The sequence below is a fragment of the Myxine glutinosa genome, chromosome 5 (assembly GCF_964187855.1).
Source record: "Myxine glutinosa chromosome 5, kmMyxGlut1.1, whole genome shotgun sequence".
In the NCBI taxonomy this organism is placed as follows: domain Eukaryota; kingdom Metazoa; phylum Chordata; class Myxini; order Myxiniformes; family Myxinidae; genus Myxine; species Myxine glutinosa.
The window spans coordinates 21,441,394-21,467,869 of NC_136265.1; the positions used below are offsets into that span (position 1 = coordinate 21,441,394).

Below are 26,476 nucleotides of genomic sequence, written 5' to 3' on the forward strand. Positions count from 1 at the left end.
CCATAGCTCTGCTGCTGACCCACGACTTCAGAGATTGTCAAGTTCTTGTAAGTATCTTGTTTTACAATTTTGTTTAATGTTTAAGACTTTTTTGTAATGCATGTATGAATTTAAATTTAAACAGTTTGCCCCTGTCATGATAATAAAAGAGAGATAAGGGCTGGACAGCTGGATTCAACAGGCTGTAATTTTTTGTAAAGTAAATTTGTAAATTTTGTAAAGCTGTAATTTGTAAAGTAAATTCAACAGGGCTGGACAAAAAAAAAGAAGTCTCTGTTTGGCATTATTGTGTATTCGTGCATGCATCTTAAGAAATAGCTTGCCCATGTAGCATATCCTACCCTGTATTTGGTCTTGCCATTTTTTAGCCGCGTCGCAGACGCTGGTCATAGAGTGCGCTCTGCTGTTGTTGTTGTTCTTCTTGTTCTTCTTCTTCTTGTTCTTGCAGAGAAGACAAAACCTCAAAGCTCCACCCATTCTGGGAACCATAGCTCCACCCATTCTGGGAGAGGCCTCATATAAACAAATATCCACCATTTTATTAACTCGCATAGCTTTGAGGCCTGTTTTGTAGGCCCGTGGTGTCTTCCTCTCTCACATAGTTTTATTTCAAATCAAATTCGATATATCATTTCATTTTTCACAGTCGCTAACATAGTTTTAGACTCGGTTGAAAAAAAACGGGAAGAAAATCCGATGAAAGTTGCCCTTTATAGAACGAAATGAATTCTCAAAGGCCTGTAACTTCAAGTCCATTGAGATTTTTTTTTTTTTAATCGCGGCATGCTCAGTCATACACCGCCCGAAATAACAGATGGGAAAATGCCTAGATATATTAAAAATTCGTCCATTTGATGACAATCGTCACGATGAAATATTTAATTTATACGTCGTCACAATAATGTGGAGAGAGGAGCATAGCTTCGTTCACGTGTCGCCACACACGGGAAATTGCCGAGATATATATTTTTTAAAATCGCGGCATGGTCAGTCATACACCGCCTGAAATAACAGACGGGAAAATGCCGAGATATATTAAAAATTCGTCCATTTGATGACAATCGTCACGATGAAATATTTAATTTATACGTCGTCACAATAATGTGGAGAGAGGAGCATAGCTTCGTTCACGTGTCGCCACACACGGGAAATTGCCGAGATATATTTTTTTTATAATCGCGGCATGGTCAGTCATACACCGCCTGAAATAACAGACGGGAAAATGCCGAGATATATTAAAAATTCGTCCATTTGATGACAATCGTCACGATGAAATATTTAATTTATACGTCGTCACAATAATGTGGAGAGAGGAGCATAGCTTCGTTCACGTGTCGCCACACACGGGAAATTGCCGAGATATATATTTTTAAAATCGCGGCATGGTCAGTCATACACCGCCTGAAATAACAGACGGGAAAATGCCGAGATATATTAAAAATTCGTCCATTTGATGACAATCGTCACGATGAAATATTTAATTTATACGTCGTCACAATAATGTGGAGAGAGGAGCATAGCTTCGTTCACGTGTCGCCACACACGGGAAATTGCCGAGATATATTTTTTTATAATCGCGGCATGGTCAGTCATACACCGCCTGAAATAACAGACGGGAAAATGCCGAGATATAGTAAAAATCCGTCGCCACACACAGGAAATTGCCGAGATATATTTTCACTTTGCACAAAAATAACATCAAGTAATCGAATCAATAGGAATGTCCTGTGCCTATAACATCGACGTTATAGGCACAGCTGCATCTAGGCATTGTGTAACATTGACGCGGCTTTTGTTTTAATTAAAACTTTTTGTACTTGTTTTTTTCAGGGGAACACAAAAGTTCTCAAAAAATTCCACATAATGCAATGAAAGTTTTAATGATTGTAAAGATAAAAAGCAGGAAGTTGCTATTCATATTGGGGTCTCAAACCTTACAAGACCTCTAATTTGTATCGTTCTTCAAAATGGTAGAGATAAATGCTAAAAAATAAATCATCACATATTACAATTTTGCAGCTGTACTACGTTTCATTTATTCTGATTGTACCTGGATCTGTTGCTGAATGTGGTTAACTGATGAAAAGAAAGCTGAAAAGGTTAATTTACAGTATGTGTGCATTGACCGAGAGCCTGTGTGTGTGTGTGTGTGTGTGTGTGTGTGTGTGTGTGTGTATGTGTGTGTGTATGTGTATGTGTGTGTGTGTGTTTATCCCGTGTGTGTGCATGTGTGTTTTAATGTGTTGATGTTTGTGTGTATGTTTGAGTTTATTGGCTCTGAAAACGCATTAAATATGTTACATTTTGATAATGTTTACATTAAATTCATTTCTTTCAGACAAAACACACGTGTGTTTTAACTCTCTGTTTCCGCACAATTTGTTCCGCACAATCTGTTCCGCACAATTCCGCACAATTTGCCCCAAAATGGCGGCGTATTCTCAGTTGTCGTAACTCTCTGTTTTAAGGGACTGTGTGTGTGTGTGTGTGTGTGTGTGTGTGTGTGTGTGTGTGTGTGTGTGTGTGTGTGTGTGTTTATCCCGTGTGTGTGCATGTGTGTTTTAATGTGTTGATGTTTGTGTGTATGTTTGAGTTTATTGGCTCTGAAAACGCATTAAATATGTTACATTTTGATAATGTTTACATTAAATTCATTTCTTTCAGACAAAACACACGTGTTTTAATGCCCCCCCCCCCCCCCACCCCGCTTTTCCTATCCTCTTAATCGAAGAGGTTAAAGATTTATTTTAGGTTACAAGACTACCTTGTCACATAGTATGTTCAAATTCTCTCCAGGCATCGTGAGTAACCCAAATTATTATTGCCAACATCGCGATAATGAGGATTCAGAAATCACCCATTTTGTCACTTCTCATCAACCGCTCATTTTTTCAGACAAACTAATATCCCATTATAGGCAATCTGGAACATAATGGAGCTAATACTCATACACCTACATCTCGATACAATTTTAAAAAAACAAAAAAAACATTCACCGTACTCCCTAACCCGCCCCGTGTTTGTGCAGTGGTGCATTGCAGTATACACGCATAGCTCATAGTGCACTGTGCATGTGCCGGTTCAGTGGTTCCGCACAATTTGCCCCAAAATGGCGGCGTATTCTCAGTCAGTTGTCGTAACTCTCTGTTTTAAGGGACTCTATTGCAAAGGAGCGCGTGGCATGCCGGGAAACTAAGCGGACGAGGCGTTCGTGTTCATTCTTGTTCGCCGTTCACGCCTCATTCGTGTTCTCGGCTCATTTGTTCAGGTGAGAAAAGGATTCCAACAAAAAAGCAGAATTTATATTCGCACGATTTTTAAAGGTTGAAAATTAATTTTCTTTTTTTTTTTTTGAAATCCTGTTGGATAAAACACGATATCATCTATTTATTACGTAAGCAAAAATGGTGGAATTCCCCTTGAGAAGGTCGAGGGGCGGCGGGCTGATGCGACATGGCGCTTCATGGAGGGGAGAAGCCACATGACCTCAGGGTCTTGCTGCTGATCGTCATCTTAGCAAAATCTTGAGAAGTCGAACTTGTAAAAGTGCTCTCTCCCCCCCAGTGTCCGGATTCTCTTGTGATCGATGTTATCATCATCGTGGAGCTCTCGTTCTTTCTGCTTCCATCTTTGCAGGGTGAGCATGCTGAGGTCGCTTCTGCAGACGTTTTTGTTCTCTTTTTCGCTCACCTGGAATGAGGTTCATGGGAGTTTATGCGATGGAGCATTGTCCGTCAGTCCATCAGTCCGTTAGTCCATCAGTCAGTCAGTCCATTAGTCCATCAGTCCGTTAGTCCATCAGTCAGTCAGTCCGTTATTCCATCAGTCAGTCAGTCCGTTAGTCCGTCAGTCAGTCCGTTAGTCCATCAGTCAGTCCATTAGTCCATCAGTCAGTCAGTCAGCCCGTTCATACATCAGTCAGTCAGTCCGTCCATTAGTCCATCAGTCAGTCAGTCCATTAGTCCATCAGTCCGTTAGTCCATCAGTCAGTCAGTCCGTTATTCCATCAGTCAGTCAGTCCGTTAGTCCGTCAGTCAGTCCGTTAGTCCGTCAGTCAGTCCGTTAGTCCATCAGTCAGTCCGTTAGTCCATCAGTCAGTCCATTAGTCCATCAGTCAGTCAGTCCATTAGTCCATCAGTGTCAGTCCGTTAGTCCAACAGTCAGTCCGTTAGTCCATCAGTCAGTCCGTTAGTCCATCAGTCAGTCCATTAATCCATCAGTCAGTCAGTCTGTTAGTTCATCAGTCCATCAGTCAGTCCGTTAGTCCATCAGTCAGTCCGTTAGTCCATCAGTCAGTCCATTAGTCCATCAGTCAGTCAGTCCATTAGTCCATCAGTGTCATTCCGTTAGTCCAACAGTCAGTCCGTTAGTCCATCAGTCAGTCCGTTAGTCCATCAGTCAGTCCATCAGTCCATCAGTCCATCAGTCCATCAGTGAGTCAGTCCGTTAGTCCAAGTCAGTCAGTGGGTCCGTTAGTCCATCAGTCCGTCCCTAAAATCGGTATTTGCTTTCTTCTCAGACACGACATGTGCAATTTTGATGAAACTTCACCACAACCCTAAACACCCGTGTTGTACCAAAGTTTGTTCCTGGCATTTAAAAAATTGGGGTCTAAGGTGGTCTTTGGGGTCTAAGGTGGTCTATGGGGGGGGTTACCCCCCAAAATAGGAATTTGCTTTCTTCTCAGAAACTACACTTACAATTCCGATGAAACTTGACCATAACGTTCTGTTCATCACCCGTGATGTACCAACGATTGTTCCTGGCATTTAAAAAGTCGGGGTATAAGGGGGTCCATGGGGGGTTGCCCCGCAGAATAAGTATTTGTTCTTTTCTCAGAAACTACACACAATTTTGATGAAACTTGATCACAACCTTCATCACCCGTGATACACCAAGGTTTGTTCAAGGCATTACAAAAATCGGGTAGGGTGGGGCATGGGAGAGGGGGTTGCCCCCCAAAATAGGTATATTGTTTTTGTTTGTTTGAAGTCTTATGATCGTCAGTATGATTGTACATACATGCTGCCCCGTCTTCGAGCAACCATTGAAATTGGTTCAAAATACCGTGATACTGTTTAAAATACGTTTACGTTCTGTGTTCAAAGGTATTCCCTGCATTAACAATGCTTTACCATTGATGTTGAGAAAAATGTGGGATCAACCAGCTGTGTGGCTTTCCACGTTGGGACCTGTGCAACTGAGCTGCTCGAGATCAATGAGTGATGGGATGAAGTGCAGTCAAGCTATGATGGTAAATGCTATCTCTGCAAGGCTTTCACCTGGTTTGGTGAACAACTCTCGGTTTGATCAGGATTACTCATGGGGATGTGGACAACTCCAAACTCTCCACTGACTGACAATATAAATTGATCACACACCCATTACATATTCACAATAACACAGACAGGGCATTTACACTTTGAGGACCTCTCTTTATTGTGACACACTTCATAAATTCAAGTTTCATGAAAAACATGCGCAGGAATCTTCTTCTGATAAACAATTTTACAACAAGGGTGTTCTCCCCATATCACACATGGCAATGAAACATGGACGACAGCAAAGATTGAGTTAAAATTGATGTCCAAACCACCATAGAAAGATTCCATCTGAGCACAACCAAAAGGGACAAGAAAAACAACTAAATCAGAGAGAAAACAAATTTTCGAGACACTGGTCACAATCAAAAAACTCAAATGGAACTTGGCTGGATACATAGGCAGGACAGAGACAATAATTACAAATTGGCAACCGAAGGAAGGCCCTGGAAGAAGCACAGTGAGAGATATAAGATCATGTTGAGAGATTCAGTTTTGTTACCATTTGAGATTTTGGCTTCAAATTTTCAACAATCAGCTGTGATGAGAATATGGACAATCAAATTAATAAGTTTTACATTTTTTTTTAATCTGTCATTTTCTTTAACTGTAGTTTGAGTTGAGTGGACGTGGATGGGCTTAGCATTTTGAGATTCTTGTTGTCTTTTGGCACCAGTGTGCAATCATTGTTGTGGAGATTCTGGATACCGGTGGTACTCTGAGGAGTTGTGCTCACAAGGTATGTGCCCAAAGGTCTGTACGCTTTCACGACAGCTTTCTCCTTCCTGGTTCACTGAATACCTTGCCGACTGCTCAGGAACGCTTACAAGGGGGGGAATGTGCAACCTCGTACAGGTAATGCCACATCAATTTAACAAACCTTTTATCAGCAAATCCCTTCCCACAGTCAGAGCACTTTTTTATGCGAGCACGCCAGGTGGGTTGCACTCTGGAAGTTTAAGCTCCGTTTTGAAATAAAATCCTCATCACAAATGGAACATTTGTAAGGACGCTGTCGTTGGTTGTTATCTCCACATGCGGGTTTTAGGAGGTGGGAGAAAGTTCTCCCAGAAATCAAAATCTCCACCTCCTTTTTCCGTAAAGGATCATTATTCATGAACCAGTTTGTGAAACTTCATTCTCATAGTTTTATTCCAAGGCCTCCTTTTAGAATCTTCAGCAGTCGCTCTCCTTTGACAGCCTCCACCTGTAGCATCCGTGATACACCAAGGTGTCGTGATATTCCCCAGAATGCTTTTTCAGTGCTCAGTTGGGGTTTTCTTGAACATCCGGATTTCCTGTTGCTCAGACTCTCACTGGTACAATTTCAGGTTTCTTCAATCTTGAAATCCTCTTGACGTCATTTTTCAGATCTTGGTGTTTCAGATTTCACCTCTTAGTCCTTGTGCCCACCGTCAAATTTTGAAGTTTGACTACCAAAAAAGAGGGCAAGTCGCCACTATATTTTTCAGTTAGAATTATATATTGCCTGTATGAAAAAATGTGATGGACATTTGAATTCGGTAGCTAAACCCATTTTGGTGGCCATTTTCCAAAATGGCCGCCAATTTCATATTTCATCAATTTTCATATTTCATATGTCATAAATTTGGCCGTAACTTTTAATCGGCTGGTCTGAGGCACATGCTCCGTGACATAAGATATGTTCAGTATGGCATTTGGCATATTTTAAAGTAAACTAAAAGGAAATTGGTTAACTAGCTGTCCCTCACCCATCTGCTACCCTCATCGATGCAATGGGACTCATCCAGAAACATCATGGTGAGAATCGCACATTCAATGAACTCTCTGATCATGTATTTGCACAAATGATCCATGCCAGCGAGGGAAGTGAGAGGATCGATGTGGTATTCGATATCTACCAAGATCAATCAATCAAAGCCGCTGAGCGCGCTAATCGTGGTTCAGAAGATGGGGTTGCCTTCATCAAGATAATGCCACGCCACAAGATACAAAATTGGAGGCGGCTGTTGTCATGTACCGAGAGCAAAAACCAACACTTCTTTCCTAGCTGAAAACTGGAAAGACCAACAGAAGAGAGAGAAGCTTGGAAACAGAGTTATGTTTGTGACGTGTGGTGATCTCTGCCTGAAGCTTACCCACGACAGTTGGCAAGAAGTTGAAGATCTCAACTCAAGCCAAGAAGAGGCTGATACACACCTATTGCTGCATGCCAAACATGCCGCAGACAGCTATTCATCCCTGATCTGTGTCACCGAAGACACTGATGTCTTCATCATTTGCCTCGCACTGAGTAGAGATATCAACAGCAAACTCTTCATAAGACGTGGAAACAAATCATCAGTCAGGCTTGTCGACATCACCAAACTGGCTGCAGCACTGGGACGAGATGTTTGTACTGCTTTATTGGGACTTCATCCATGGACTGGATGTGATACTGTCAGCTCACTTGCTGGGCAAGGAAAGTTGAAAGCGTTGAAAATTCTCCTACGCGATGAGAAGTTCAGAGAAGCCTTTGCGTCACTTGGCAACAACTGGGACATCTCAAACGAGTTATTCAATGTCATTCAAGATTTCACCCTCAAACCCTGGTGTTGGTCTAGCGGCTAGGGTGCCGGCTTAGGATCCTAGGATCCTGGGTTCGAATCCCGGTCGATCGCTGAATTACCGCCAGGGGGGTTGACTCAGCCTGTTCATCCTTCCGAGGTCGGCTAATTGAGTACCAGTTCACTGGTAATTCCCTGTTTGTCGTTAAAGGCGGCAAAAAGGGTTGGCGTCAGGAAGGGCATCCGGCCGTAAAACATTGCTTCAAAAAGGGGACCAAAAAACAACAACAACCACGGTTCCCGAAAAAGGCCAACCCCCGCTTTGCGGGGAAAAATGGCCTCTAAAGGTGGTTATTATATATATATTCAAGATTTCACATGCCAACTTTACTGCCGCAACACTAAAATAAGTGAAGTAAACGAGCTACAATACCAAATGTTCCGTAGCAGAAGCGGGGAAATCGAGTCCGGACAGCTTCCCCCATGCGAGGACACACTTCGACAATACACACTTCGAGCAAACTACCAGGCTGCTATCTGGTTGACGTAGTTTGATTAACTCCCCAGACATTCCCAATCCTATCGCAGGTCATGGATGGACATCAAGTGAAGTCTCCTGTCTTGCAAGTGTGCTCGATCTTGCCGGCCATCTGACTGCACATGTATTATCAATGCACTCAAATGTACAGAAGCCTGCAAGCTGTTGACATGCTCCAACATGGTGAATGCTGAAGAAGAATTTCTACAGGTTGAAAACGTTTCGTCGGATAGCGATGATGACTGAACACACATTGTTTACATATAAAATCTGCAAGAACATCAGAGGCCTACACATATTCATCAATCCAAGGCGTGCCTTCTAGATGGATCTACGTGGGAGATGCAGTTGGACTTGCACCAGAAGCTAGCCTTTCCAGAAATTGTGCATACAACCCTATGGCCAGATGTTGTTATCTGGTCAACTCAGCGAAAGGTCATCATCATGATAGTTAGCAGTCCCATGGGAAGAAGGCTGCGAGGAGGCCTATGAGAGCAACAGTGCCAAGTACGCCGAGCTGATGGAGATGTGTCAACAGAGGGGCTGGAAGACATGACTATTCCCTGTGGAGGTGGACTGTCACGGATTCCCTGCACAGTCATTTTAGAGGATGTGCCAAATGCTAGGTATTCGAGGGAGGCAGAGGACAGTTATACGCAGACTAGGAGAGCAAGCAGGGAGGGCGTCATGCTGGTTATGGTATCGTCGGAAAGATCCCCATTGGAAGCCGCATAAAGACAAATGGGTCGAAACGTCCAGTGACAGTTGACAACCATCTGATGATGTCAGCGGTGAAACAACAAGGGTAGTACGACGAGCAACCGGGGGCATACAACTCGCAGAAGTCAGACGATACAAGCCTGACCAGAGTACGAACAGACACCATCATCGGTAAGTGGATTATTATATCATGTATATGAAATGACTGCAATCAAACGTATATCATTCTTCACCTGAAGTAACATAAAATGGCTCTACGTTAAAATTTCTGTTTGCAAATGTCCCTATATATAACACACAACTTATAGATTTTATTCTTCATTCCGTTTTTACGGATTTGAAGAATGTTTTTTGGGTGTAAATTACCCTCAAAATGCACTGGCACAGGGAAACTCTCCACAAGCACACAGCCTATTAATTAAATAATTAATGACAGCCAGCAATGAAAAATATTCAACCTTCCCCAAGCTGGGCAAGTTGAGCATTTTTGCATGAAAATTACACATTTTTTACATATTTTCCCAATTATCTCGACAGGTAGTGAACAAATTTCCTTTTAGTTTACTTTGAAATATGCCAAATGACATACTGAACATATCTTATGGAGGGTGCATGTGCATCAGACCAGCCGATTAAAAGTTACGGCCAAATTTATATTAAAAAAAAAAAAAAAAACCTTTAGAGGCCATTTTTCCCCGCAAAGCGGGGGGTTGGCCTTTTTGGGCACCGTGGTTGTTGTTTTGGTTTTTTTTGGTCCCCTTTTTGAAGCAATGTTTTACGGCCGGATGCCCTTCCTGCCGCCAACCCTTTTTGTCGCCTTTTACGACAAGCAGGGAATTACCAGTGAACTGGTACTCAATTAGCCGACCTCGGAAGGATGACAGGCTGAGTCAACCCCCCTGGCGTTAATTCAGCGATCGACCGGGATTCGAACCCAGGATCCTAGGATCCTAAGCTGGCACCCTAGCTGCTAGCCCAACACCAGGGTTAGATATGAAATATGAAAATTGATGAAATATGAAATTGGCGGCCATTTTGGAAAATGGCCACCAAAATGGGTTTAGCTACCAAATTCAAATGTCCATCACATTTTTTCATACAGGCAGTTTCACATTTGTCATACCTCATATGTCACTCATACAGTAAGGCTAACTGAAAAATATATTGGCGATTTGCCCTCTTTTTTGGGAGTCAAATTTTATCTGGCTCATGGACTATCTGCTGTGTGGATCTTGATGTGACTTTTCAATTTGCTATTTCGAGGGAAACCTTTATCACATATCAAGCATTTGTAAGGTCGCTCTCCTGTATGGATCCTCATATGTAATTTCAAATTGCAGTTCAGAGAGAAACCTTTATCACATATCGAGCATTTGTAAAGTCGCTCTCCTGTATGGATCCTCACATGTTGCTTCAAATTGCTGTTGAAAGAGAAACCTTTATCACATATCAAGCATTTGTAAGGTCGCTCTCCTGTATGCATCCTCATATGTTGCTTCAAATTGCTGTTTAAGGAGAAAACATTATCACATATCAAGCATTTGTAAGGTCGCTCTCCTGTATGGACCATCATATGTTTTTTCAAATCGCTGTTTTGAGAGAAACTTTTATCACATATCGAGCATTTGCAAGGTCGCTCTCCTGTATGGACCCTCATATGTTTTTTCAAATCGCTGTTTTGAGAGAAACTTTTATCACATATCGAGCATTTGTAAGGCTGCTCTCCTGTATGGACCATCATATGTAATTTCAAATTGCTTTTCTGAGAGAAACCTTTATCACATATCGAGCATTTGGAAGGTCGCTCTCCTGTATGGACCCTCATATGTAATTTCAAACTGCTGTTTAAGGAGAAACCTTCATCACATATCGAGCATTTGTAAGGTCGCTCTCCTGAATGGACCATCATATGTAATTTCAAATTGCTGTTTAAGGAGAAACCTTTATCACATATCGAGCATTCGTAAGGTCGCTCTCCTGTATGGACCCTCATATGTAATTTCAAATCGCTGTTTTGAGAGAAACCTTTATCACATATCGAGCATTTGTAAGGTCGCTCTCCTGTATGGCTCATCATATGTAATTTCAAATCACTATTTCGGGAGAAACCTTTATCACATATCGAGCATTTGTAAGGTCGCTCACCTGTATGGACCGTCAAATGTAATTTCAAATTGCTGTTTACGGAGAAACCTTTGTCACATATTGAGCATTTGTAAGGTCGCTCTCCTGTATGGACCCTCATATGTAATTTCAAATCGCTGTTTTGAGAGAAACTTTTATCACATATCGAGCATTTGTAAGGGCGCTCTCCTGTATGGACCCTCATATGTAATTTCAAATGGCTTTTTTGAGAGAAACCTTTATCACATATCGAGCATTTGTTCGGTCGCTCTCCTGTATGGACCCTCATATGTCTTTTCAAATCGCTGTTTAGAGAGAAACCTTTATCACATATCGAGCATTTGTGTGGTCGCTCTCCTGTGTGGACCATCATATGTTTTTTCAAATAGCTGTTCAAGGAGAAACCTTTATCACATATCGAGCATTTGTAAGGTCGCTCTCCTGTATGGACCCTCATATGTTTTTTCAAATCGCTGTTTTGAGAGAAACCATTGTCACATATCGAGCATTTGTGAGGACGTTTTTCAGTGTGGATCCTCATGTGTATTTTGATGTTACTCGTTGAAGCAAAATCCTTTCTGCACACATTACACTGACAACATATTTGCTTTTCTTGAACCTTTTTGTGTTTGTTTAATTTCATATTCACCTTGGTGTGGCGAGGCCCAGACAAGTATTTGTATTTTACTGGAAGTGAAACTTGATCTCGTGATTGTTTCTTCAAAAAAGGCTTCCTCACTGTCAAGCTGCCAATGGACCTTATTTGTCCCATATTACTTCTTGATTGTTCTACAGAAACAAACAACACAACATTTTCTTTTTTTTGTCAAAATCAAAATGAAAAATATTTAACACTTTTCTGAAAATTATATATTTTCTCCATACAAAAGGCTTTATGTTCTTTTTTTATGTTTCCACTCACCAGTTGCAAAACAGGAAGCACTTCCGTTTGTCATGTGAATATCATCTGAACCTTCCTTTGCAGAAGCACATTTTGAATCTTCTGTGACAGATGAATCTTTGTCATGTTGTTTGCCTTCCACATTTACAGGATAGACATCACCTGTGTGTAAATCAGTGTCAGTATTTTGCAGGGAAATGAGATTGAGAACCATCTCGGGAGTTCAGAGAACGTGTTACGCCATGGAAGGTATACTTCAATTTAAAGATAATAATGAAGTTAAAGATTGTGAAATAAAAATTCCGGATGTTAATTCCGATTGAAGCAGTCTTCTGCATCACCCTTATTCACCACCCTATTTAACATGTCCAAGTACTGCTAAACTGGAGATTATTGGAAATAAGAAGCAGGCAATTTGTGTTCAAGTATTACACAGAAATACAAGTTTGTGTGGCAAGGGTGCCCGGAAAGCATGAGGAATTTGTCAATGTTGTGGTGAATGTGACTCGAGTGAGTGAAAGGTTGATGATTGGAAAGCTCTTGGTGAACGTCATCTCGGGATATGCTCCGCAGGTCGGTCAGAGCGATGAAGAGAAGGACAAGTTCTGGTGTGCAATGGAGAAGCTGATGGAAAACGTGAAAGATGAGGAAGTTGTTGTGGTAGGAGGAGACCTAAATGGACATGTGAGAAGGAGTATAGACAGGTTTGAGGGAGTTCATCAGAGTTATGGATATGGTGAGGAATGGAGAAGGTGAAAGGATTTTGGAGTTTGCTGATGGAGCTGGTTTGTTGATTTATAATACTCAGTTCCAGAAAGAGGATAATAAGCTTGTGACATACACATCAGGTGGGTCGACGACAACCTGATGGTGCGTAGGCGAGATAGGGAGCACCCCCGGGACACAAAGGTGATCCCGGGGGAGGAGGCTGTTTCCCAGCACCACTTGGTTGTCTGCGACATAAGGGTGGAAGGTGCGAGGAGAACTCGGCGGGAGAAGAACCAACCGAGAATGAAGGTGTGGAGGTTGAAAGAGGTGACAGTGAGGGAGGCATTAAACGAGAGGCCGAGTTTGGTTGAGGATGACGTGGTTGAGCTTGAAAGTCGTTGGATGTCAATAAAAGATAGTCTGTTGGGAGCCGTTGGTGAGGTACGTGGATGGACAAAAGGACCACCGAGGCACTCAGAAACATGGTGGTGGGATGATGAAGTTGAAGAGAAGAGGACGAAGTTCAAGGAGTGGCAGAAGGCGAAGGGTATGCAGAGAATGAAAGTTATAAGGCAGCCAAGAAGGCTGCAAAGAAAGAGGCAGCAAAGGCGCAGGAGGCATTGAGGAAAATGTTCGGAGAACGCTTGGATTCGGAAGAGGGTCAGAGAGAGGTATTCAGGATTGCAAGGCAGATAGTGAAAGAGAGGTGTGATGTGATGGGGGTGAGTTGCTTGAAGGATGAAGTGGGACAAATCGTTGTGGACCCAGATGGAATTAAAGGAAGATGGAAGAGATATATGGAAATGCTGTTGAATGCAGAGAATGAATGGGATGGCAACATAGAGAGTAACCCAGTTTTAGGACCGGTAGAGAAGATAACTGAGAAGGAAGTTGAGGAGGCGATGAAACCAATGAAGAGTAGAAAAGCGGGAGGGCCGACGTGAGTTGTGGGAGAAATGTTGAAGGCAACAGGAAGTTGGGGTGTGAAGAGAATGACAGAGATCTGTAATCTGGTGGTGAAAGAAGGCCGCATTCCAATGGATTGGGGAAGTGAGTACCCTTGTCCCTCTATACAAGGGGAAAGGTGGCCCTCTGGACTGTGGCTCATATCGAGCGATAAAGCTATTGGAGCATGGAATGAAGGTATTGGAAAGGGTGTTGGAGAGAAGGAAAAGGAAGAAAGTGAAGATCGACGAAATGCAGTTTGGATTTATGCCAGGAAGACGAACGACAGATGCACTTTTTATTGTAATAGTCAGGTTCACTATGTAATTTCGTTGGAATTTTTGGGGGATTTGGAAAACTATATATTTTTGGAAACTATATTGTATAGTCAGTCAGAAAACCAATGCTGCTATTTGCACAGACTCCTGTATGGCGGCCATCTTGGATTTTCAAAACATAGAGCTTTGATTCTAACGGCTAAACATACATTTTCAAGGGCCCCGAATCCAATGGTAACAAGTTCGATAAGCTAGACATGACCATAGAGCTCCTATGTGGCGGCCATCTTGGATTTTTCAAACTGGCCGCCATAAACTTGATGTTTCTCGATATCTCAGCTTCTAAACAACATAAAGCTTTGATTCTAATGGCTAAACATACATTTTCAAGGGCCCCAAATCCAATGGTAACAAGTTCGATAAGCTAGACATGACCATAGAGCTCCTATGTGGCGGCCATCTTGGATTTTTCAAACTGGCCACCATAAACTTGATGTTTCTCAATATCTCAGCTTCTAAACAACATAAAGCTTTGATTCTATCGGCTAAACATACATTTTCAAGGGCCCCGAATCCAATGGTAACAAGTTCGATAAGCTAGACATGACCATAGAGCTCCTATGTGGCGGCCATCTTGGATTTTTCAAACTGGCCACCATAAACTTGATGTTTCTCAATATCTCAGCTTCTAAACAACATAAAGCTTTGATTCTAACGGCTAAACATACTGTTACAGACGCGGTGGTGGATGTTGGTTCACCGAGCGGTTTGGTATGACCGCGCCTGCACGTTTACCCGATTATGCTCGAACGTTGCCGAGTCGCGCTACGCTAAATCAATTGAGGAAAAGGACACAACGGCTGGGTTAAAATGACACGACACCAAGGGTTCAGTTCTCAAGACCTCCGGAGGAGGTTATATTAGGGCGGAAGGTCAGATTACAACTACAAGAGGGACAGCATAGAAAGGCAGGCACTTAGACACACTCTTATATTAACCCCGACAGACGACAGATAAACGGGACAAAGGCTGACTCACACGGGGACTGATGGCAAGGAAAGCGGGTATCGATGGCTCAAGGTGCACTCTTGGCTCAAGGACAGGGTACAGTACGGTCCAGTAGATGCAGGGAGGTCACAGCGTCGGAGGTCACGACTGGTTCTTCCTCTTCAAGCTCGGGGCGCATCTGACGTCACGTCCGGTAAGTCGCTGCGTATATCCGGCGGGGAGTGACACGCCCTCGGCTAGTTAGCTCCGCCCCAGATGGAATCGGCCCGTTGCTTCTCATTGGGTGCGTGCGGGGGGGGGGGGGGGGTTACCGGCTCCGCCCTTGACGAGGGGCTGACAAGGAGCCCCTTCGTGGTAACCCCGTCGGAGCGCATGGTCAATGGCGGCTAACCGAGCCGGTGTGAGGACGCACACTCCCCCGCGCCGCGCCGTTGTTGTTGTAGTTGTTGTTGTAGTTGTTGTTGTAGTTGTTGTTTGGGGAAGAAGATGGGAGGAGGTATGGGAAGGTCCTAAACTCACTACTGGTGCCATATAATCACATTCTGGTGCAACGAAGAGTCAGAATTAATGGAAACGAGTCCTTAACTGACATAGACTAAGAATAACTAGCAAGATGTCCGAAAGTTGTCTACGTGAGATGCGGTGGACCTGGGCACGACATTTAATGGGGGAAAAAGGGGAAGGTCGGTTCTACAGAGTGTTATTTACAGGCAATGGGACTAGGGAATGGGGGATTGGGGATAGTTGGGGAGTATTGGGGAAATAGGGGAATATTTACAAGCGGATATGGAGGCCAAATGCCATATTCGCAACATTGCACCCTTCTCTACCCTCGGGGCGTCCCGACCCGATAAATTTTTACCTACTTTAGTGTGGCACGCAGATGTAGTTCCCTCTACTATTAACTCTACCCTGAGTGCGACAGTTTTACAGATATTCACAAATGAGTAAATATGTCCCCCTGCGACGTTGCACCCTTCTCCTCACAGAAACACACCCACAGGATAACCGAATCCGGAAAGAATTCGCAAACTAAACATACAGCCGGTAGGGAGCATTATTTACACGACTACGCTGCTATTTACACTACGATCCAGGACCTGTTTCTGGAGGAACACATGCAGATGTTATGCATAGAGAGAGCACGCATGCCAGCATCGATACACCAACCCACGAGTGCTCTGTGGTCTACGGCCTTTAATAATGTGCAGAGCACCCCTTCCAAGCATCAAAAGCACCACCCCATCACACAGTCAGCACCATCCGGTGCACCAATAAAGTGTTTATAAATCACCGGTGGTGTCGCAGCCGGCCGATGTTCTGCCGCTGGTCTTGCCTTCATGTGGTGCACTTGGCCTTCTTACTTCTTTAAAAAATCAAGAAAGGTGCCAACCGCGTCCATTTCTGTATTGTGGCCGTCAGGGGCCAACTAAGAGTGGTTCACCTGTTTGGCATAGGTGCCACGTTGACCCATAGGTCCTTCCACGGGTGGTGCTTGGCCGCAAAAGAACTGCGGTCCATTGTGGGTGGCCACAAACATTGCGGTCCATATGGTGTATCGATCCAAGCAGCAAGCAGCGAAAGTGCAGGCCCACAACTGCGGAGCCAGCACCTCTCTCTCCTCTCTCTCTGCCCCAAAGCCAGATCCTCGGAGGTGGGAGACAAAAGAAGCAGACAAGTGAGTAAGGTGGTAAGGGCGCAAAAGTGCACGCAATATAAGATGATGCACACTGGGGGCACATGGGAACCAGGTGAGACAGGTACGTCCCTATCGTACGCCCCCCCCCCCCACCAGGTAACCTACATGGCCCCTCCCTTACCCCTTACTGTATCCACAAAACACAACACTACCCATAAACATCTACTTTACAATTCAACAAACATCCCTACTGTCTTCCCCGTTCCTCCCATAAACCAAATTCGTCTCCTCTCCCTCCTAACCAATCAAATTTGCCATTTTCAACTCTCATCAAAATTTGCCATCTCCAACTCATCATCAGTCCCTCCTAGGGAGGGAGAGATGGAATCACCCCAATGTCTCATCCACGTCGTGATGCGTCTCACAAATCCTCACAGCAATTCTCATTTCTGCAACACAAACAAAGAAAACACAGGTGTGGAGTCATCATCATCACCACAGGCAAGTGGCTGCGTATGGTGCGACAGGTTCATCAATCCTAACTATTTCCTAAATGACTTTAACAACTTTACACTACCCGGGGTCTTTCTCCGGCCAAACCATTGGCCCTCTTACACTATGGGTTCTAAAAACCAATTCCCATTGGCCAAACTGTGGTGCTTTTCAATTTGGGGTCTCACTCCCCCGATTCATCTCCCGGTGCCCTCGCACAATTTCTGGGCTGTGGCGTGTACCTCTCCCAGTGGGTCTACCCACCTGCACACCTCCACCACTGCAGTTGCCTCCGAGCTTACCTGCTCCTTACCCTAACCTAACTACCTGGGGAAGGCCCTCTGGCGCTCTCCCCACTCGGTGCCCTCTCTGGCACTGGGCTGCCCGATCCACACCCGGGATCCTCAGGCACCCACTCACAACTACCGGCTCCCAGAGCCCACCTGCGGCCTCACCTGGCCGACATCCTCACAGTGGTGGAGTGCCCAACCAACTACACACACTAACAGGCTACACGCCCAGCCATTTCCACAACACTAATGCACCCATCCAAATACCATTCTGTCACCCGCACCACAGATGCCAATATCCAACCACAATTTACCTATACCCTCTACCTAACACTTACTCTACCCGCCCCGGGTATCCGTGATGGGGGTCCACTCTTCCCCCATTCACACCTTCGCACCATGCACACCACTCCGTACCACTTACTCCAACTCTCTCCACACACCTGTACCTGCACACCTGTGCTCTCACACCTGGTGCCACCTGCACCCTTCTCTCCCCAAGCGCATTCGCGCTGATCCACACACTCACTACTCACACACTGTTCCACACACCTGTCCCGTCGCACACCTGTGCAATCACACCTGTTCAATTCTCACACACATGGCATCATTTCAGCTAACTACTCCCTTCTGAAACTTGCGCTTCCCAGTCGTCCCTTTAAACTATTGCGCTCCCACGTCATTATCATCCACACTAATCTACCTGCGTCCCCACTACAGGTATCAGTCACTAACTAACTTAACGTCACCTAATGTCATCTTTCTAGATCCCTACACACATATAACCTAACCCACCCGGGCTAGTTTTCACTGCCATACACCCCATAATCTAGTGCTCCTTTGCCCCCCATGGGAAAGGTGGCAGGGATGCCACCCTTACCCACTGGGCCTATCGCTCCTCAATCCCCCAGTCCTCTGGCACTAATAAACCCCCCTTATTCAGAGGTACTGGGTCCCGCCTCGGCATCTAAAGCCGAGGCAATCCACGGGGGCGCCTGCTCGCCGGTGTAATGTCTTATCCGGTCGGCGTGGACGATCCGAGGGAGGGCTTGTGGCCCCATTTTGATCTTAATGACCACGTCACAGATTTGCGACAGGACGACTCCTGGGCCTTGCCAGGGGGAGGTGAGCTTTGGGCACCTTCCCTTCCGCCTCCGGGGATTAAAGAACCAAATCTTCATCCCCGGAGCGTATTGACTCCCCTGGCTCCGGTCGTCGTACCTGCGCTTCATCTTTTCCCCCGCCAGATGGAGTTGGCGGCGGGCGAAGGCATGGACTAGCTCCATGCCTTCCTCTAGGTGACGTGCGTACCCCTCCCTCGGCGGGTTAACCACTGTGTCTGGCACGGGACCGCATAGCAAGTCGGCGGGAGCCCGTAACTCCCGCCCATACATAAGCAACGCTGGACTGCATGCGGTGGCCCCGTGCTGGCTGGTTCGGTAGGCCATAAGCAAATAAGGGAGATGTTCGTCCCAGTCATCCTGACGGGTGGCGGTGAACAGTGCCAGTTGTTGGATTAGAGTTCGGTTAAATCTTTCCACCATCCCGTCAGATTGAGGTCTTAAAGGCGTTGTTCTGGTTTTCCGAATTGACAGGAGACTGCACACATCTTTTAGCAATTTGCTCTCAAAATTTCGTCCCTGGTCGGTGTGCAACTCCTGTGGAATCCCATGCCGGCACACAAATCCTTCCACGAAGGCCTGCGCTACCACCCCTGCTTCTTGGTTGGGGAGGGCGTAGGCCTCCGGCCACTTGGTGAAATAGTCCATTACAACGAGGATATACTTATTACCTTGGCGGGTGCGGGGCAGCGGTCCTAGAATATCCATAGCCACCCGCTCAAGGGGGGCCCCCACCTGATGTAATTGAAGGGGGGCCCTCATCCTCCATGCTGGTCCCTTTTTGGCAGAACAGGCGTCGCATCTCCGACACCAGTCCTGTATGTCGCGCCCCATATTCACCCAATAGAACCTCCGGCGGACCCGAGATATTGTCTTTGTCCTGCCCAAATGGCCGCCGGAGCGGGTACACCATGCACCTGTTGCAATATGACGTTCTTGAATTTGTCAGGGACTATCACCAGCCAGGAAGTTCTATCAGAGGGAACCTCCACCCACTTGCGATACAAGATGTTGCCTTTCAATTCCAGGGTCTGCCACTGAGCCCAATATGCCTTTGTTTGTGCCCTGAGGGGGGTGACCTCTTCCCCCTTTGGTCTTTGCCCCAATTTGACCCATTGGAACACCGGCCCCAGAACAGGATCCTCCTGCTGGGCCGTGCTCCAAGCCAACTCTCCAAATTCTTCGTCCGCGGTTAGTGGCAAAATTGGCCCTCTCACCCGGGTTGCCCGGACAACGAGGGTCGGGTCCGAATCGCCCAATTGTTCCCTCTCCTCGTGTCTCGCACAAAATTTGCAGTTTTCCCCCAGACAAGGACGCCAAGAGAGTGCGTCCGCATTACCATGGGCTTTCCCGGCCCTATGGGCCACATCAAAATCGTACTGCTGCAACTTTTCCAACCACCTTGCAATTTGGCCCTCCGGTTCCTTGAACCGAAGGAGCCATTGCAAGGAGGAATGGTCAGTTCTAACCAAAAATTTCCGCCCGTACAGGTACGGGTGAAAATGGTTCATGGCAGCCAGCATGGCCAATAACTCTTTGCGAGTGACGCAATAATTTCGCTCGGGCCTACTTAAGGCCCGACTATAATAACCAATCACTCTCTCCACGCCCTCCTGTGTCTGAGACAAAACTGCGCCCAATCCTTCCTGGCTCGCATCCGTGTCCAGGGTAAATGCCCCGTTGCTAGTGGGGTACGCTAGAAGGGGTGCGGATGTTAGACACCCCTTCAATTTTTGGAAGGCCTCGTGGCACTCCCGTGTCCAATTAAATCGCGTCCCCTTCTCCGTAAGCCGGTGGAGGGGACGGGCCAACTCCGCAAATTTCGCCACAAAGCGCCGGTAGTAGGAGCAGAGTCCCAAAAATCCCCGCACCTCTTTGATGGTACGTGGTGCGGGCCACTCCTCTACCGCTTTAATTTTGTCTGGGTCCGTTTTTACCCCCTCGCGGCCGATCACGTGACCTAGATAGGCCACCTCTCTTGCAAACAAAGTGCACTTACTCGGGTTCAGCTTCAACCCTGCCTGTCTGAGGCACCCGAACACCTGGTCCAAATTAGCTACTGCCTGGGGGAACGTTTGGGCATGTACCAGGACGTCATCCGGGTACACCAGGCATGACTGCCATGGCATGCCGCCTAGTACATGCTCCATCAATCTTTCAAAGGTGGCGGGGGCGTTACACAAACCAAACGGCATCACAGTAAACTGATACAGTCCCTTACCTGTGGAAAATGCCGTTTTCTCCTTCCCTGCCCTATCCATTTCCACCTGCCAATACCCACTCTTGAGGTCCAAAGTTGAAAACCAATTTGAGCCCGCAACGGCATCGAGGGTGTCATCAATCCTTGGCAGGGGATATGAGTCCTTGAGTGTCACGTTGTTTAGCTGGCGATAGTCCACGCAGAACCGCGTGGTCCCATCCTTCTTTTTGACCAGCACAACAGGTGACATCCAAGGACTTCCCGAGGGCTCGATCACGCCTGCGTCGAGCATTTTTTCAACCTGCTCGTCAGCTTCCGCCCTCTTGCTCCAAGGGAGCCGTCGGGCGGCCTGACGAATAGGCCGGGCCTCACCGGTGTGGATCTGATGTTTCACCAGGCCCGTACGTCCAATATCCTCGGTGGACAGGGAGAAGAGGTCCAAATGGGACCCAACCAGTTTGTGTAAGGCCTCCCTCTGGGTACCTCCCAACTCTACGCTACTACGATTTACCATCTCGCAAATGGGATCGGGCCAATTCCTACTTGTTATTGAAGGCTCCCCCCGGGGTCGGCTCGGCTGGACGTTCTCGCCCCTCACTGTCGCGACTTCCTCAACTGGGGTGCAGCCAGCTACCCTCGTGCCCCTTACTATAGTGCGTGGTTCTGTACTCATATTTATTACTCGGACGGCCACTACCGGTCCGTCCGTTTTTACAAGGGTGCGGCCCACAATTAAACCCGGTATGGACTGCGCTGCCACCGGTTCGACCAGGCCGCAGGACTCCTGCCATGTTGGGCGAGCGGCCCACCGGGCCGGCACTATCGCCTCGGCCCTTGGGGGGATGGTCACGGCCTCGGAAGCCTCCAGCTCCGCTCTCTCGGCCGTGCTCACTCCCCCTAACGGGCAGCTCTTCTACTCCCACCTGCAGGATCCCCCGGCACAAGTCGATTTTACAGCCGCTGGCAGTCAACAGGTCCAACCCTATTAAACATGGGTCGCACACCTCCGCCACCCAAACATCTATCTCCCTCCTTACCGACCCTAACTTGAGGGTCACAGAACCACGCCCTATGATCGGGGCCGTTACCCCGGTAGCAAGCTGCAAACTATAATTTTGCAGGCGCTGGATCTTATCCCAGCCACCTGCGCTCGAATCAAGGACCACAGGGCTGATGATAGTGGCGCTAGCTCCTGTGTCCACTACGGCGTCTACCCCCACGCCGGCAATTTTGCATCTAATTGTCAGGCTACCGGTTCCAATTTGGCCACAATAAATGACCTGTCGCGTCAATGAGGGCTCTCCTCCATCCTCTGCTGCCGAACACCGCCCTACGTGCCCGACACCTTCTAGTTTCCCGGGGTCTGGCGGGGGGGTGTCTGGGGTCGGCTAACCCGCTCCCCCCTGGGCGGAGTTGAGGACCTCAACCGCCGGGGATCATCCCGGCGCGCGGCTCGACAGTGCCGCGCCAGGTGACCCAGACGGTTGCAGGTATAGCACCTCACCTGATAAGGTGCTTGCCTCCGGAATTCCAAATTCCCCCCCCTGTAGGTCCGAATTGGATTACCCGCCCGTGGTCCACCGCGGGCCACCTCCGGGGCCGCCTGCCATGGTCCAGGTCCTGCCAGGCGCTGGTCCACCAGCCTCCGGACCATGCCCGCCAGGTCAGGACCCACGTCGTGGGCGGGCCCCCTAAGGGGTCCGCCCTCCATCGGGGGTCCCACCTGGCGGACCGCCATTGCGAGACGCTCGCCCCCCCGGGCCAGGGGCCTCGCTGCTTCCCAACGGGCCGCAGCGTCAGCCGCCTGGCTCAGAGTCTGCGGGCGCCACATGGCGAGCTGTTGCCGGAGCTCAATGTCCGGGAGGGCCTGGATAAAATGGTCCAGCGCCAGGCTTTCCCGGGAATCCGCTGCCATGCTAGCATGTGCGATCCCCACTGCGCGGCGAATGTCGTGGGCAAGTTCCCCGATGGCTTCCTGGGGCTTGCGCTTTCGCAGCGCGAGCTGAGCTTTAACAAGCTCGCTCTGCTGTTCTATGCCGAATCGATTAATTAGGGCGTCGCGGAGGGCTGGCAGGGTGAGAGCACCCGCTGGTAATGCCGTCAGCACCTCCGCCGCCGCGCCGCGCAATGCGGCCACCAGGTGTACTCCACCTTCGTCCTCACCCCAACCGTTGCCCTTACACACACAGTCGAACTGCGCCAGGTACGCGCGTAGATCACTCTTGCCGTCATACGGCGCGAGTGGGACCTTGTGGGACCATCTCGTATGCGAGTCGTTGCCCGCCTGCCGGACCCCGTGCGTCGCCCCTTGCGGGGTCAGCGCGGGGCCGAACCGGCCGGGCCCCCACAGTACATTACCCCCAAGGGGTTCTCGTGCCTCCCCGGTCCCTCCAACAACTACCCCTGTTGGTGTCGATGCATGGGTCACACCTCCGCAACCCGCTACCCATTCCATACCACCACAACCTTGCTCACCCACACCTCGCACCTCTCGTTCCATACCCTCCGGACCAGCCATACACCTCACTCGTGGCCTCTCACGAACATCCGGGTCTATCTCGACCCCCAAGCTTATTAAATCACCTGGCGCATCATACGCACGACCATATTGGTCACCACTTACACCGGGTCCTCTTTCTCTTCGCTTCTCCTCCATCACCTGCGAATCCCTCATCCGGTTAATGAGCACATCATCACGATCCGAACACAGACTTTGGACCAATTCTTTTACTTCCTCCTTTATCTCTTTCTTATCCTCTCTCCGTCGCTTCTTAATTTCGCTCACCCCTTCTTCCACTTCTTCTAATTTTTGCTTCATCTCCTTCATCTCTTCGTGCGCCCCTTTAAGTTCTTCCTCTAACTCCACTTTATTTTTTTCTATGTGCTCCCGCACCTCCCGCTCTTTAACCTCCATCACCTCTACCACCTTGTCCATTTTCCTCGTCAGGTCCTCATGTACCGTCTGACACTCTTTTTTAATTACCCCTACGTCCTTTTTCATCTCCTTCTGTGTCGATTTTAAACCCTCTATTACCGCTGTGTTCTTCTTTACCTGGTCCCCCAACTCCTTTTGTCCCACTGTCAGTTGTTCTACTCCCAGCGTCAACTCCTCTATACCCCCTTGCAATTTTACAGTCCCCTTTCTCACCTCCTTCTCCATGCGCTCCTTACAGTGCCTCACCTCCTCGCGCACTCCTCCGACCTCCTCACTCACTCCTCTTCTGATCTCCTCTCCCATCACTTGCATCTCCTGCCCAGATGCCACCCTCATCTGCTCCATTTCCTCCCTGTGAGCATCCAGTTTGGTTTCTACCCCCATTCTGACCCCCTCTATCTGCTGCCCCATTTGGTTAACTTCCCTTTCCGCTTGGTCCCTCATGTCCCTCAATTTGCCTTCCATCCTGTTTTCTAACCCCTCTAACCCATTTTTCACTCCCTCTATCTGATTCTCCTGGGCAGCCATTCTATTTTCTACCCCCATTAACCCATTTTTCACCTCTTTTATCCCGTTGTCTAACCCCTCACCGGTACCCCTCGCTTCGTCCCTCATTACCCCCATTTCGTTTCCCATTACCCCTATTTGGTTTCCCAATCGCTCACTCTGAGCCCTCATTTCCTCCCTCATTTGCTCGCTATTCTGGGCCATAAGGGCCTTCATTTGTATGAAAAAAAGGTCCAAATTTACCAGCGGCGCTACTACGGTCGCGGGCGTGGGCGCCGTGGCCATGTGCGAGGCGCTATTTCGCGCGTCTGCTACCCTCGCTGCTTCGCTCTCCTCACGTCCCTCAATTTGGTCCTGGACCGACCCTGCCTCACTCTCCTCTACCGGAACCCAGCTGTCTTGATCCGCCATAGCGCGACTTTCAAAATTCGGGTTTTTATTTTCGTAAAACAAATTCAAATTTCGCCGTTATAATTTCGAGCGCGGGAAACGCGCTCCGAATCGAATTCTACCTCCCCAACACCAATTGTTACCCTAGTGGTACAATTGGTGTTCCAAAATTTGGGCCTAATAAATTTAGTCCCGGGTCCGAATTCCACTCCTCGACACCAATTGTTACAGACGCGGTGGTGGATGTTGGTTCACCGAGCGGTTTGGTATGACCGCGCCTGCACGTTTACCCGATTATGCTCGAACGTTGCCGAGTCGCGCTACGCTAAATCAATTGAGGAAAAGGACACAACGGCTGGGTTAAAATGACACGACACCAAGGGTTCAGTTCTCAAGACCTCCGGAGGAGGTTATATAAGGGCGGAAGGTCAGATTACAACTACAAGAGGGACAGCATAGAAAGGCAGGCACTTAGACACACTCTTATATTAACCCCGACAGACGACAGATAAACGGGACAAAGGCTGACTCACACGGGGACTGATGGCAAGGAAAGCGGGTATCGATGGCTCAAGGTGCACTCTTGGCTCAAGGACAGGGTACAGTACGGTCCAGTAGATGCAGGGAGGTCACAGCGCTCGGAGGTCACGACTGGTTCTTCCTCTTCAAGCTCGGGGCGCATCTGACGTCACGTCCGGTAAGTCGCTGCGTATATCCGGCGGGGAGTGACACGCCCTCGGCTAGTTAGCTCCGCCCCAGATGGAATCGGCCCGTTGCTTCTCATTGGGTGCGTGCGGGGGGGGGGTTACCGGCTCCGCCCTTGACGAGGGGCTGACAAGGAGCCCCTTCGTGGTAACCCCGTCGGAGCGCATGGTCAATGGCGGCTAACCGAGCCGGTGTGAGGACGCACACTCCCCCGCGCCGCGCCGTTGTTGTAGTTGTTGTTGTAGTTGTTGTTGTAGTTGTTGTTGTAGTTGTTGTTTGGGGAAGAAGATGGGAGGAGGTATGGGAAGGTCCTAAACTCACTACTGGTGCCATATAATCACATTCTGGTGCAACGAAGAGTCAGAATTAATGGAAACGAGTCCTTAACTGACATAGACTAAGAATAACTAGCAAGATGTCCGAAAGTTGTCTACGTGAGATGCGGTGGACCTGGGCACGACATTTAATGGGGGAAAAAGGGGAAGGTCGGTTCTACAGAGTGTTATTTACAGGCAATGGGACTAGGGAATGGGGGATTGGGGATAGTTGGGGAGTATTGGGGAAATAGGGGAATATTTACAAGCGGATATGGAGGCCAAATGCCATATTCGCAACAATACATTTTCAAGGGCCCCAAATCCAATGGTAACAAGTTCGATAAGCTAAACATGACCATAGAGCTCCTATGTGGCGGCCATCTTGGATTTTTCAAACTGGCCGCCGTAAAACTGATGTAACTCACCTTCTAAAGAGCACAGAGCTTTGATTCATCATTGAGTAAAGTCATCATCATCCTCATCATCGCTTTCGTTCATCACATCTTGAGAGTCCTCATCATTTTGGCACTGGATGTCACACTGACAAAGGTCTGTACAAGCCAAGTTGTTTGTTCTGCAGGAACATCTAGATGAAGAACAGTCTGTTTTGCACTGACATCTAACCATTTGAATGATGGCCTTGGGGGCTGGAGGCTCCTCAGTTGTGGTTGGTTTCACTTGTCCATCCGTGTCTTTGTAAAAGCCGTTTTGCAGGGGATTCAGCTGAGGATCCTGTTGAGCAATGCTTGCCTGACCCCACACTCTGGCTTGGATATGGACTCTAAGGATGTGCTGCTTGAGAGCTCCAA

At 47.6% G+C, this 26,476-nt stretch overlaps 1 protein-coding gene across 1 annotated transcript in view; it reads right to left on the reverse strand.

The window, feature by feature from the left end:
- The window catches only part of LOC137427864 (uncharacterized), a 182,361-nt gene that overhangs the window by 84,902 nt on the left and 70,983 nt on the right, over positions 1–26,476 (reverse strand). The window contains exons 3-4 of the mRNA XM_078777257.1: positions 12,154–12,294; positions 10,318–12,020 (exon numbers count right to left, since the gene is read on the reverse strand). Coding sequence (XP_078633383.1) covers positions 10,318–12,020; positions 12,154–12,294 — 1,844 coding nt within the window. The remainder of the gene's footprint in view (positions 1–10,317; positions 12,021–12,153; positions 12,295–26,476) is intronic.